The sequence below is a fragment of the Hyperolius riggenbachi genome, chromosome 5 (genome assembly GCF_040937935.1).
Source record: "Hyperolius riggenbachi isolate aHypRig1 chromosome 5, aHypRig1.pri, whole genome shotgun sequence".
Lineage (NCBI taxonomy): Eukaryota > Metazoa > Chordata > Amphibia > Anura > Hyperoliidae > Hyperolius > Hyperolius riggenbachi.
Window position 1 is genome coordinate 382,859,731 of NC_090650.1, and position 13,688 is coordinate 382,873,418.

A 13,688-nucleotide genomic window follows, 5' to 3' on the forward strand; every position below is an offset into this window, starting at 1 on the left:
GCAAAATGTACCCCCCAAAGAAAGCCTAATTGGTGGCGGAAAAAACAAGATATAGATCAGTTCATTGTGATAAGTAGTGATAAAGTTATAGGCGAATGAATGGGAGGTGAACATTGCTCGGATGCATAAAGTGAAAACGACTGAGAGCTTAAGTGGTTAAAGTTACCAAAATAAGATTGAGAACATTCTTTACTGTCCTAAAATACAGGTGTACGAATAATAAGTACTTTCCTCCCATAGTAAAATGCACTATAAATGACTTTTTTCCTATGTTGTTGTCGCTTACAGTAGGGAGTAAAAATGTGGCAGATTTGACAGATTTTGAACTAGTCCATCTCCTTATAGAGGATTCTCAGTATCTCCTTTAATCTTGACAAAAGCAATTCATGGAAAGGATCTAGTGTTCCCACTTGAGTGGAGAATGGACATTTTTTTTTTTGTCCTCCGCTCATCACTAAACTGACAGTGAATGGCTGCTATATCATAAACAATTCATACTTCTCACTCTGCAACGGATCCTTGGAATTTGTTGCAGTAAGCAGACCGCACTTCTGTGCAGTCCACGGTAATCCCTAGCAAGTGGATGTGTTCCCCCCCCCCCCCCCCCCCCCCACCATATAGCCTATGAGGGTAATGCATCTGCCCTGGACTACATGTTCCGCCTCTGCCGCTCAGTCCCTATACACTGCCCGGTGGCCAGCAGAAGCATGGGGATCTGCACTGGACTGAAATAAGACAATGGGCATCCTCAGCAACAGGGAGACTTCTCACAGGTTCTTGGTGGACCAATGAAAATTCTCCCTGTTTCTATGGAGAATTGTCTTAATGCAGCCTATGGAGAACCCCATGCTTCTGCCGGCCTCCAAACCGAGTACAGGGACCGAGCAAAGCGATTGATGGCTGGAAATGGTGATCACTTCGGACCGGCAGGCGTGGAACGGACGGCGCAGTGCGGATGCAAAGTGGGCAGAGCACATCCGCTTAGCACATGCTTACTCTGCCCGTTTTGCATCTGCTGAAGTAGGAAACAAGTGACAGCAACACAGGAAAAAATAAATGTATGGTGCATTTCACTCCGTAAGTTTTATACACATGCACACTGCGAAATTACTGGCGCTTCATGCACATTTCATGGGAAATGTAGTCTAGTATCTATTGTTTTTCTTACTTATGGTGTCACATGGTTATACCTGACTGACCTTCTCAAAGTAAGCTGTACTGAATTTCTATGCATACGGTATCTACCCCATGAGACAGCCATTTTGTGGACGACTTTGCTTCTTTACATTGTTTCTAATCAGTTTTCCTCCTATTACTATAGAGTTTGCCTTGTTAAATCCTTTAGCATTAGCAAGTATCATTAAACAAATGTTGGTAGTACTTTAGTCCAAAATATGAACTGCATAAGATTGTTGTGCCTTGGTTTGTGTGCTGGGGATGATTTTTGTCTTACCAGTTTTTAGATTTCATTAGCGATTCTTCATCAGCTGTTCTATTTCTTGATTTCTTGCCCATCACAGTGGACGCCTGCACTAGAACACCCCCTGAAGAAACCTCTACCTTAGAAGACATTGTGTTTGTGGACGAACACCCTGCTTTGTCCTTTTCATCAGGTGCCTTGGAACAGTTTGAAAACACTTGCGACTCGTACTTTTCCCGTTTTGAGCCATGTCCTCTGGAAGAGAGCTGGTTTGTTACCCCGCCTCCTTGTTTCACTGCAAGGGAGTTGACCACTATTGAGGTGGAGACCAGCCCTTTGGAAAACCTTCTCATTGAACACCCAAGCATGTCCGTCTATGCCGTTCACAACCTGTCCAATAAGCAGATGGTTTCATGTGATTCAGAGCTGGACACGTCCATTCACGGGTGAGCTATTCTCTATATTCTTATGCAGCTGACTGACTTTACATTGGCAGATTTAAATGCACATCTTTAGTAAAATACAAATTCTGGTATGGGTGGGGGGAAGCAAATACTCAACTGCCTGCCATTGTAGCTTGAATTGGAATCCCACTGTGCATATATTGTGACCACAAGAGACTGCAGGACATGTGCAGCTACAGAACACTTATACTAGGAACACACAATGCAATTTTCTGACAGATTTACTGTCCGTTTCCAACTTGTCCGATCTGATTTACGATCGATTTTCTGTTCACTTCTGTGGAAAATCGATCGGAAGATCAATTGCAACTTAGATCGGACATGTTAGTCAATCTGACAGAAAATCTGCCAGAAAATTGCATCGTGTGTACCTAGCATTAAATATCTGGTCCTGATGGCCGCTACCAACAGCCTGCATGTGGAGAAATGTGGGTTGAAAAGCTGAAGTGAAACTCCACATAGGTTGGGATACTAAGCAGTCCCTCCAGTTCAGCTCCGCCCATTGCTTGATTTAAAGGATACCTGAGCGCAAATATAAATTTAAAACCGGGAGCAGTCATGTGTAGTGGGCTCTTCTTATGCTGACCGCTCCCCCATACTCCGTTTCCCTCTGGACGGGAGCACTCTGTGCATGTGTGCTACATCACAACTACATAGTGCGCAGAGCGCTCGGGGGCACGCGATTAAGGACACGTGTCGCCGAGCAGCACATGCACAGTCTGCATCGACCCTCCCGACCAGGAAGTAAGTTCGGGGGGTTGGTACAGAGTGATGGAGGAGAACGGGGAGCTGTGGGCATTAGTAGAGCCCACTACACATGCCTGTCCCCCCCCCCCCCCCCATTTTTTTATTTTTATTTGGGTAAGGTATCCTTTTAAGGACAAACATATATTTTATTGTGCTTCCATTGTTTCTCTGTATATAGGAACACGGCCACTCTACAGGGATCTTGATGCATATGTTCACATTGGGAGTGGCAGAGCTCCTGGCCAGTTAGTCGGTTATTGCAGGTGTTGAAATAATTGACAAGGTTCCTGCACTATGCAGCTAATTACACATGCAGGAAGATGAAAATACCCGGGCGAGTCTGTATTGAAAAAAAGAGTACATCTTCCAGAGTTTTTACTTTCATAGCTTATTGAGAATTGGATCAGAAAGGTAATATTTAATACCAAACTGCTAAAAGATACATGGCATGAGCCTAGTATGTCACTATCCAGGGAAGGACTTATACACACAATTGTATTTCCTTGTGTTTGTTGGCAGAGCATTGTGGCTATTGCATTGTGGTATAGTCGGCTTGCTGAGCCCGAGCTCCATCCTTGTTTCAGTTTTCCTTGCACTATTTTTCTGGACAGGGACCATTTTTAGGGCTCGGTCACCTTAACGCAACAGTGGCAGTTTGCATCAGCATTCTGCTGTCACTGAGGCTGCCGTTTAACCGCCGCGCAAGTTTGTTCTTGCAGTTTACTTGGTAATTGGAAACGCAATGCAGCCACACAAAATAGCCAATGTGGGAAAACCACTGGACTAACACTGCAGCTTGCACTATAAGGGTTGGTTCACACATACATCTGTACATTTGCAGTCCAGTCCTGTCCTGTCAGGTTTTTTTTTTGTATTAGTTTTACCTGAGAGGATTGGAACTCTACACCATTTGTGTGTGAACACACCCATCAAAAACTGATACAAAACTGACAAGACTGGACCGGAAACTCGCTATTTCGTTGTCCTCCGTTGCTGAGGGCAGCCCCCCTCCTGAAGCGTGGGCGCGTAAGTACGCCAGCGCAGTAAGCAGCGCTCAGTCAGCTATTGCGCAGCTATGATGGAGGAAGAGGAGCTGTGCGGCAACGCCTTATCGCTAATCTTCTGGGGGGCTGCGCTCAGTGATGGGGGGGGGGGGGGGGCATCAGAGCAGGGAGGGAAGCATCAATAGAATCCTGAGGCTTCCCTCCCTCTCTTTAGGTAAGTATGCAATTTCGTACACGAGCTTCAGCTCGGGTATTCTTTAACGACTTGCAGTTTCTCAGGCAGTATATCTATGCCCCGAGGGAGGGAGCCGCTGTGTGCGCTCCCCACTGTCTCCCATGCACACTCCGCCACGGGTTAGTAGAGAGATCAGTGAATGGCAACGCAGTTCCCATTCATTGATTTGAGTCCCCGTGTCAATGATCGCCAGCATCAATGAGATGCCTATGTCATTGTAATTAAACAAAGTAACACATTACTTCCTGTCAGCTAACTTACAGTACGCTAATAGGAAGTAATGCGCGAGGACATCTTGTGGCCAAATAGTAAAATTATACCTACATACATTTATTTTAATAAAAAGACCCACACTTACATTTAAAATTAATTCCTTCCCTCCCACACTCTCCCAGTGTACTGCTCCCCCCCCCCCCTAAAAAAAGGTAAACTACTGTTAATTTTTAAATTATGGGCTTGTAATTAGTGATGGACACAAGACTGAACCTTTATTTTCACATAAAATATTGTTGCCAAGCATTGTACTAGGGAAATATATTAAATGTTGCAATAACCGGGGCAAATAAAATGTGGCTTTTATCCACAGTAGAACGTTTTATTTTAAAGCTCTAATGGCCGAAAACTGAGAAATAATGATTTTATTCCATTTTTTTTCTTCTTATTCCAATTAAAATGCATTTAGAATATAATAATTCTTAGCATAATGTACCAACCAAAGAAAGCCTAATTGGTGGCGGAAAAAAAAACAGGATATAGATGATTTTGTTGTGATTAAGTTATTGGCGAAAGAAAGGGAGGAGCGCTAACAGTGGTTAAGATGTTCGTGTGAATGTGCCTCTAGAGCAGGGGTAGAGAACCTATGGCTCGGGAGCCAGATGTGGCTCTTTTGATGGCTACATCTGGCTCACAGTTAGGGGTTGATTCACTAAGCTACACTGCTCAAGCAGCACCGCTTAGTGTGACGGCGCAAATAACATTTCTGCTGTAGCATGCACTACTTACGCTCCCCCCAAAACGAATGGTGGTTCCAATTGTCCCACCCTGGACCCTCTCAGGTCCAGTGACTTTATAGGATGAGATCACCACACTTTGGTTGGCCCAATAGGCTGTCCGTCACTTGATAGGCAGCCTATTGGGCCAAAGTGCGGGGATCCCATTCTACAAAGTGAATCAACCCCGAAGTCAGCTAGCTAATTGTACAAGCTATTAGTCGATATTTCTCCTGTCTGGCTCTCGGGAGAAATTGCTGATGTTGCTGAAACCCAAGAGAAGCTGAAGACATGTCTGACACTTCCACTGCCCGGGGGATCAACTGTATACACATCACCATAGCAACAGGGTCGTGAGCCCTCCGCACATGCACACTGTACCAGTTTAAAACATATTGAATGGCTCTCATGGAAATACATTTTAAAATAGGTGGCGTTTATGGCTCTCTCAGCCAAAAAGGTTCCTGACACCTGATCTAATTCCTTGTCACACTATGCTAAGCTAACATCACTGAGGTCTTTAAATGAGGTTCTAGAACAGTTTTTGCCACTATGGCCTCAATTCACTAAGAAGTTTAGACTAGTCTACTAATGGTTTGGTGTAAATCAGTTGCATCAAAAGAGAATTCACTAATAATTACCAAATGTTTTAGACCTGTTTTTAGACCTGATCTAAAACATTCGGTAATTAGGTCGGTAAAGCAGGGGAAATAATCCAAATGCAATTCACAAACGGGTAGCTATGACTGACAAATCAGTTGGTCTAATCTCTGTCAGAAAAAATGGGCGTGTTTATTTCTTGTTTGCCTTTGTGAATTGCATCTTTTGATCATTTGCCCTGCTTTACTGACCTAATTACCGGATGTTTTAGGCTGGTTTCACAGCAGGACGTTGTGTTTTAGGGAACGTTAAGGTCGCATAACGTGCCCCTAATGCAACGCCTGGTGGTGTTGGAGCAGGACGCTACCAAGAGCCGCGTTACAAGCAGCTCTTGGTGCGCCTGCTCTGTCGGAGACACTGCGGAGACCACGTGAGCGGAGCTCTCCGCATCACGTGGTCCCGCCAGCCAATCAGCGGCCGCTCCAAGAAGAAAACACTGCAAGTGCAGTGAATATTAAGTAGCCATGTGCCTGGCTACGTAGCAGCCTCTCCCCGCCTCCTCTCCGCCCACAAAATAAAAAAACCAACCCGTACTGAGCATGTGCAAACAGTCTAACGCGGCTTTGCCGCGTGTAAAGTACTGCATGCAGTACGTTATGTAGACGTGCTGCATTACAATGTAACGCAACGTGGGCACTGTGAACAGCCCATTGATTTTTCATGTCTGTGCGGTGGGGTGCGTTACAGGCTGCTCTAACGAGCGCCTGTAACGTCCCACTGTGAAACCAGCCTTAGACCAGGTCTAAAACATTACACCAAACAATCAGTAGACTAAAAACTATCAGTAGACTAGTCTAAACTGCTTAGTGAATTGAGGCCTATGTATTCCATTCTGGAAATTTGTATAATTTCCTGTCAAGCGGAAAGCACATGAGTGAAAGATAGGGCTAGATGTAAAATGCTTTCCCTAGTATGATGAAGGGTTAGAATCCCCCACTGGTTTTTATTGCTGTCACTGATTTCGTGTCTCCAGGACTACCAGTTTTTATAATGAGTCTGCACTGCTTCCTGGAGAAAAAAGTGAGGCAAAATATATCCAATCGGGAAACACTGACACCAATACAACTCGCACGTGTTTCAAACCTGTGTCCTAAATTTAGATTTAAAAAATATTATGGAATTGGGCTTTAAAGTCTGCAGAACAACATATATATCATGAGAATTTTAATGACTGACTTTGTTGCTGGCTTTTTTTTTTGTTTTGAAAATAACTATGTATAACATTGTGATGTTAGGCCTGCTTTACTGCACTTGGCCACTAGAGGGCACTTCAATAATCCTTCACCCTTTTCAAGATTATGCAGTTCCTATGTATGAATTGTTTAGGTAACCTCTCATACAATATAGAAGTGGTAAAATCAATCAAAACGGAAATTTGTATCAGGCTTAGCTGCCATTTTCAGTGCTGCACGGTTTGGCGTTGCAGTCCTTCAGTCTATATTGCCAGCTGATCGCATCCACTAGAATCGCACTGGTGTAGAGGATGCAATCTTTGGTCCCTCACCTTTTTATTTAAAATAATGAGATTCTTCATTGATGTGCTATTAAAAAACAAAACAAAAAAAAAAAACCCCCAAAAAAAACCTTGTGTAAGGATTAAAGAGGAACTCCAGCGAAAATAATGTAATAAAAAAAGTGTTTCATTTTTTTACATTATGTATAAATGATTGTCAGTGTTTGCCCATTGTAAAGGCTTTCCTCTCCCTGATTTACATTCTGACATTTATGACATGGTGACATTTTTACTGCTTGCAGGTGATGTCAGTGGAAGGAGATGCTGCTTGCTTTTTTGGCAGTTGGACACAGCTGTTATTTCCCACAATGCAATGAGGTTCGCAGACAGGAAACTGTCAGGACCATGTTCCTGACATCACACGGTGGGAGGGGTTTCACCACAATATCAGCCATACAGACCCCCTGATGATCCGTTTGCGAAAAGGAAAACATTTCTCATGGGAGAGGGGGGGTATCAGCATCAGCTACTGAGTAGGATGAAGTTCAATTCTTGGTCACTGTTTCTCTTTAAATGTCCACTGTAATGCATTTTATTGCATTCAACTTGCCTAATTACACCTTCCTGCCAAACTTGACACACTTGCCTGCACGGATCTGGGCTCTATCTCTCAGGTGGCAGTTCAGGGCCAAGTGCTATGCAGTCCTTTCTGTTGCTATGGAGGGGGGAGGGCTCCCTCGCCTATGAACCATCCAGACTCTGTGTGAGGCCTTAGGGCTCTTTCACACTAGAGGCAGCGGTAGAAAAGGCTAAAACGCTGCCTTTTGCTGTCAGTGCTTTGGTGCTTTTTGAAGGCGTTTTAACGTTAATACATGACTATCAATTGAAATGAGAAACGCCACGGTCAGCCCTGAAAAAGTGCCGGGGAGCTTCAAAACACAATGCTCAAAAACGCGGCGTGAAGTGTGAAAGGTAAAATGAAAGTCTATGGACTTTCATTTTATTATGGAAACCGCTAACTATGGCCGTGGCGGTAAAACGCCGAAAAAGGCCTCTAGTGTGAAAGAGCCCTAACTGCTTACTTGAAATGGTCTTCCTCATGCCATTGCTATGAATACATTACAAAGGATAGAGGTAGGATGCACTCCTGAGCTGTAATGGCGATGTGCCAGATCTACTGGTTCAGTATTTCAGCGAACCACAGGGAGTTGTAGAAGAGATGAGAACAGCACCATCAGTCCATAGCTATTGCTCTTTATTTACAGACAGATCTAGCACATTGCTATGTGGCAATTACAGCAACATTTCAGAGGGTATATCTCCTTTGTCAAGTTGTGCTACCTGTCTAACAAATATCAACCGCTTATACATTTATATACTTGTCCTGCATGTCGCGTAAACCAATCACCACGTAGCTACCATTATCCGCGATGGACAATGATGTGAACGGTTGCTATAGGGACGGGAAGAGAGACAATGATGCAAACTGTTGCTATGGGAGGAGGGCTGATGGCGCAGCGCATGTTGCAGTGGCTTTTGGTGGGCAGAGTTAGGAGGAAAGCCGTGCACTTGGTTGAGGTGATCCGACGTTCCGGATCTTTCTGCAGCGCATTAGGGCAGCTGTACACAAGCTAGATTCTTGGCAGAGATGGCCCCGACCAGCCGCAATCTAGACTGTGTACAAAGCTTAAGGGGGAGACCTATAACTATTTACAGTCAGAGAGTATGAGATGCCTGCAATGTGTTTTTCAGAGCTTTCAGAGAGCAAGATGGCCGCCCCATGACAGAGACATAATGCGCTCTGCAGCTCTTGCCAGCAAGGTGAGATGACTCTGTGCATTAGTGGAACTATATGCTGTACGTATGTAGAAAATGACAGAGACTGCATCAAGTGAAGAAAAGATTACTTGAGATCTATTTAACACAAATTCTTTCAAAAACAATTCTTGAATTACAAATTTCACTCCTATTTTTGTAAAACAAAATCCTTAATTTTAAAAATAAAGCAATGCTGATGCTTCATAAGCAATTCATAATTTAAAACACAACACAATAAATCCTTTGGTCAGAAATAAGGAATTTGCATAAAGTGACCAGAGATCTGGCATATTTGCAATTACTGCAGCCGTCTTTGGGTCATATCAGAACATAACAATGTCTGTAAGATAGATAGCAACCGCAGATTCACGTGTGCATTTTTTTCCATGACACAAATGGTCTCATTCAAAAACATTTTATTTAGAAAAAAAAACTCCACTTGGGATGCGTTTCGCAACACACACCTGCTTCCTCAGGTAAACATACAGCAGTATCTGTAATTAAGTCGAAAGCGCTGAGCTTACAGACGTTCCTATATGTTTGCCTGAGGAAGCAGGTGTGTCCTGCGAAACGTGTCGCGGGTGGAGTTTTTTCTAAATCAGTTTTTGAAGCGCGCTTTGTGCCCTCTTTTGGAAGTAAGTCCATTGCTAACTCCTTTTTAAACTGCTTTTAATGTATTTAAATCGTATTGGTGCCTCTGTTTTACCTGAAGGATGGACCTCTTTATCAGAGGGAGTGACTTAGTAGTTGGGGTCCCCTTACAGCTCCGGGCCCCTCTGCGGTCCCAGGGTCTGCTCCCTTGTAGTCACGCCCCTGATTCAGAATATCTGCGGACACAATGTATAAGCATTGGGGACAGCAATAAAGATCTTGAATTGAGTTTTGACCCCAATATCAGAGGCACTTCTGCTAAATACAAATACTATAATAATAATATAAATGCAGGTAGTCCCCGACTTACGAATGCCCGACTGACGAATGACCCGCTGATACAAGTGGCATGGATTCTGTGTTTCCATGGGAACATGTCAAAACATTTGTTTTTAAATTGGACTTGTAGTTTTTGAGAAAATCAATTTAAAAAAACAAAAACCAAGAAAAAATGGCTTTTAAACTTGTATAAGCAAGTACAGGGGACAAAGGTGACACAGAGGGGGACACTGGAGGCACAGGGGATGTACAGGGGACAGAGATGGCACAGTGTTCCGACTTAAGAACAGATTCAGGTTAAGAACGAACCTACAGTCCCTATCTTGTCCGTTAACCGCAGACTATCTTTAGTAGTAAAACCGTAAGCAATGTTAAGTTTTTTAAAACTCGGACTTGTAGTAATTAGCCACACATAGCGATTGATGAGTACTGTGTATTTTGGTTTATTACAAAAAACAATATTTCCGCTTGCTTATTTGCTTATCTATGTGTGCATTCCCCCCCCTCCCTCCCCCATGCTATTTTTAATATCACTATAGATCAGGGGTGGGTTTCCACCATGCATCTCAGCCACACACACACACTCTCTGCTTCCAGTCACATCACCCACATCGGTCAACTGGTCAGGAGCTGGCGAATGGCAGCAGAGAGTGTGCGGTTTAGATGAAGGAGACCCGCAGCGATGGAGCAGGTAAATATTACACCCACTCCCTGCACTACTCTGCATGCGGGTGAGGAAAGGGAGGAAGTGCGATTTCCCAAAGAATCCGGGATCCGGGTCCTCCCCTCGATCGTGGGGGCAATGGGGGCTGTTGTTACACCCTTTCTTTAGATCTACATTATGTCCTAGTTTACCACAGCACAAATCAAGAGTGTGGGAATGGGCAGGGCAGGCAGATTATAGAGTGGCAATGGGCACAGGAAAAAGAATTAAACAGGGACAGATTGGAGGACATAGACCAATGTCCTAAATTGGCTATATTCAGCTCATAAAAAGTCCTATAAGGTCAGTTTCCAGGTAAGTCCAGAAAATTCAGTGATACGCTCATACCAGTTTCTCATACTTTTTCTTGTTTTTTTTTTCAGACTGGACACAGAACAAAAAAAGGTGGAGCATCGTGTCCATTGTTACGTGGCAGCCCGAGCCGTTCACACCCACTGTCTGGACCCGGCCAAGACCTTGCACTACACCAAGTTGGCATCAAAGCAGCACTTGGAGAAACCTCTTCTTAACCGGAAAAGCCTTAGACGCCAAAACCTTCTGCGAGGATTCCATTCACATCCAGTCAAGCACAGGGGTATCCTCGTTCAGCAGCCTTGCCAACGTCGGTACAATTACTGAGCGATTGTCTGAGTGATCAAATCGTTTTCATCCTTCAATCAAATCTGTTCCTCTCTCAGGAGTCTGCATTTTTTATTCTGGATCCCGGCCCTTTATCACTTCCTGCAGATCTCGATGCAATTTCCTGTGCTGTGTCACTGTTCTGGTCTTACTGCATACCGCATTTCAAACCAAAATTATGCCGTGATGACACATCGACTTTCTTACAGTCAATATAATGTATGAATGAAACAGAGGGTCACTACCAGACTGAGGACGGTTTGTAAAATTTGCACCAGTTTTGACTGCTGGTGCAGTGTGAAATGGTTTAGAAAAAAGAAAAAAAAATACCGTATATATTTTTATAGCTTAGTTCTTTATAGTATGTGGCAGCAGTGTGTGAGCTAATTGTGCGATTCCAGGGTGACTTCTGTCATGAGGGAAACCCACCTGATTGTGGATTCCTGCAACCACCACTGATGAACTCTACCTGTTCCCTACTTTGCTGGTCAGTAGAGGACCATGATTTGCTTTACCTGCAACCTTTTCCTTTGTGGACACTGGACAGTTCTGATTGGCTGTGATTCAAAACGAACACCCTTGTGCGGTCAAGTGATAATTTGTTGGTCAGCAGAGAAGTGGAATGGTATAGGTTTTATCAAGTGATCACATGGATCTGCAACAAAGAGCACCCAGGAGCCACCTTTCTAACAGCTTGTAAGCTCAGGTCAATTGGGCTATCTCGGGTGTTAATAATTGCACTGCCTAAACTGTTAATTAAATTTGAGAAAGTAAGTTTCACTAGCTTTCCCTGGTTTCTAGGCTCATTCACAGCACAAAAGCAGTCAACCTCTCAACCTTTGTGTCCATCTTTAGTAAGGTTTCGCCACATCTGGTTGGTCAACAGAAAGTTTAATATTCAAGGATGCATTGATATACCGACATGCTTCATGTTTTTCTAGGGGTGCATTAGAGGGTTTAATCACCAGTGTGTTATCTCTTAGGGACTCCAGTGGTGTTTTTTTTCTCTGACTCTGGATTTGTCTAGATATCTCACTATTCCTAGGAGACGCACATTTCATAATGATTTGGGTGTATCTGGAATGCAGAGAGGAATATTTTAACCACTGGAGTTCCCAGAAAATATGAAATGACAACTTGTGATTCAATGCTTCAGAAACCACAGTAACACTTGTGTTGTTGTGACCTTTAGAGCTGGTACATACAAGACAACATGTGGGCAACTTTCCAGGCAATTGATTCTGATTGGTCTTTGGCTCTAGGCAAGTTCCTAAGGGTCCCATGTGCCCCTTGTGTACATGATGCAACAAGTGCAGAACCAGTCAAAATGTACTACCACGTCTGATCATAAAGTACTGTAGTTTGTCTTTTAGAGGGTCCATGTTTTATATTTCAGCTACGCAAATACGTAAAGCCACAATGGACTTTCAAACTGTTAGGCATGGTTTCCATGGCAATGGACCCATCCCCGTATCTGTATTGTACAGATGTGCGCTCCAGCTCAGGGGTCTGTTGCACTGTCCGCTGCCACTTCCCTAAGGATGTGTGCCAACAATGGAATGAATGGCAACACATCCGCCACACACAAAAAAATTGTAGCTATTGGGGCTATTTGGTCGGTCTATTGCAGAAATGCAAAGACAAAGTGGGCATGTAAAAAACGGACTGGTGCGAACCGGCCCATAAAGAAATCATTGGCTTCGTCCCTTTTGTGTTTGTCCACTGCCCATTTTGTCAGATTTACAGGGTGGCAGACCTGCTAAACCAAGGTTAAGGTATATAAGAGTAATATGAGTTTTTTTTTTTTTTTTTTTCTGTTTTGTCGGCATTTTGTGTTTGGGCATTTCATATTTGTGCTATAAATACACAAAAAAAGGTTTTAGTATATGCAGATATTTTTACTGATTCCTTCACCCCACCAGTTTCCTCTGGTCAGTTGTGCCTGCTGTGTCAATGCCTCTAATAGTGGTTTTATCTAATTTCCCATGCTTAATTTTAAAGGGAATGTATAGGTGTTTGTTTTTGCATTTATTAAGTTTTTTGTTTTTTTACTTAAAAGAAATGTCTTTTTTTTTTTTTTGTTTTTACTATCTTTGATTCGATTTTAGCAGTATTTTAATTAAAAGCATATAAAATATAACAAATACACATTTTTATGGGTGAATTTACCAGGGATGCTCAAATTCGGATTCGGAAGATACCCGGATAGTTGCAATCCGGATATCTCCCAGTAATGCTGTGCGGGCTGGGCGGGGGGGGTCAAGCTTACCTCTCTGACGTCTTCTTCGCTCGTCCCTCGGCGCCTCCCATGATGCGGTCCACGCGGGGGTCACGTGACTACAAACACTTCCGGGTTGAAGGAGGAAGCGTTTGTAGTCACATGATGCGCGTGGACCGCATCGTGGGAGGCGCTGAGGGACAAGCGAAGAAGACGTCAGAGAGGTAAGCTTGAACCCCCCCCCGCCCAGCCCGCACAGCATTACTGGGAGATATCCGAAATTGCAACTATCCGGGTATCTTCCGAATCCGAATTTGAGCATCTCTAGAATTTACATGCACTCCCACCTGATAATGTTTTGCAATCAGAAGGGAGTGTTGGCTTGCTGTAGAAGTTTGTAAATATGCT

The 13,688-nt window shown here is 43.7% G+C and overlaps 1 protein-coding gene across 1 annotated transcript in view; it reads left to right on the forward strand.

Moving 5' to 3' along the window:
* Positions 1–11,842, forward strand: part of TP53INP1 (tumor protein p53 inducible nuclear protein 1) — a 36,773-nt gene extending 24,931 nt beyond the window's left edge. The window contains exons 3-4 of the mRNA XM_068234878.1: positions 1,521–1,866; positions 10,807–11,842. Of these exons, the coding sequence (XP_068090979.1) occupies positions 1,521–1,866; positions 10,807–11,062 (602 nt within the window). The 3' untranslated portion in view covers positions 11,063–11,842. The remainder of the gene's footprint in view (positions 1–1,520; positions 1,867–10,806) is intronic.
* Positions 11,843–13,688: the final 1,846 nt, after the last annotated feature.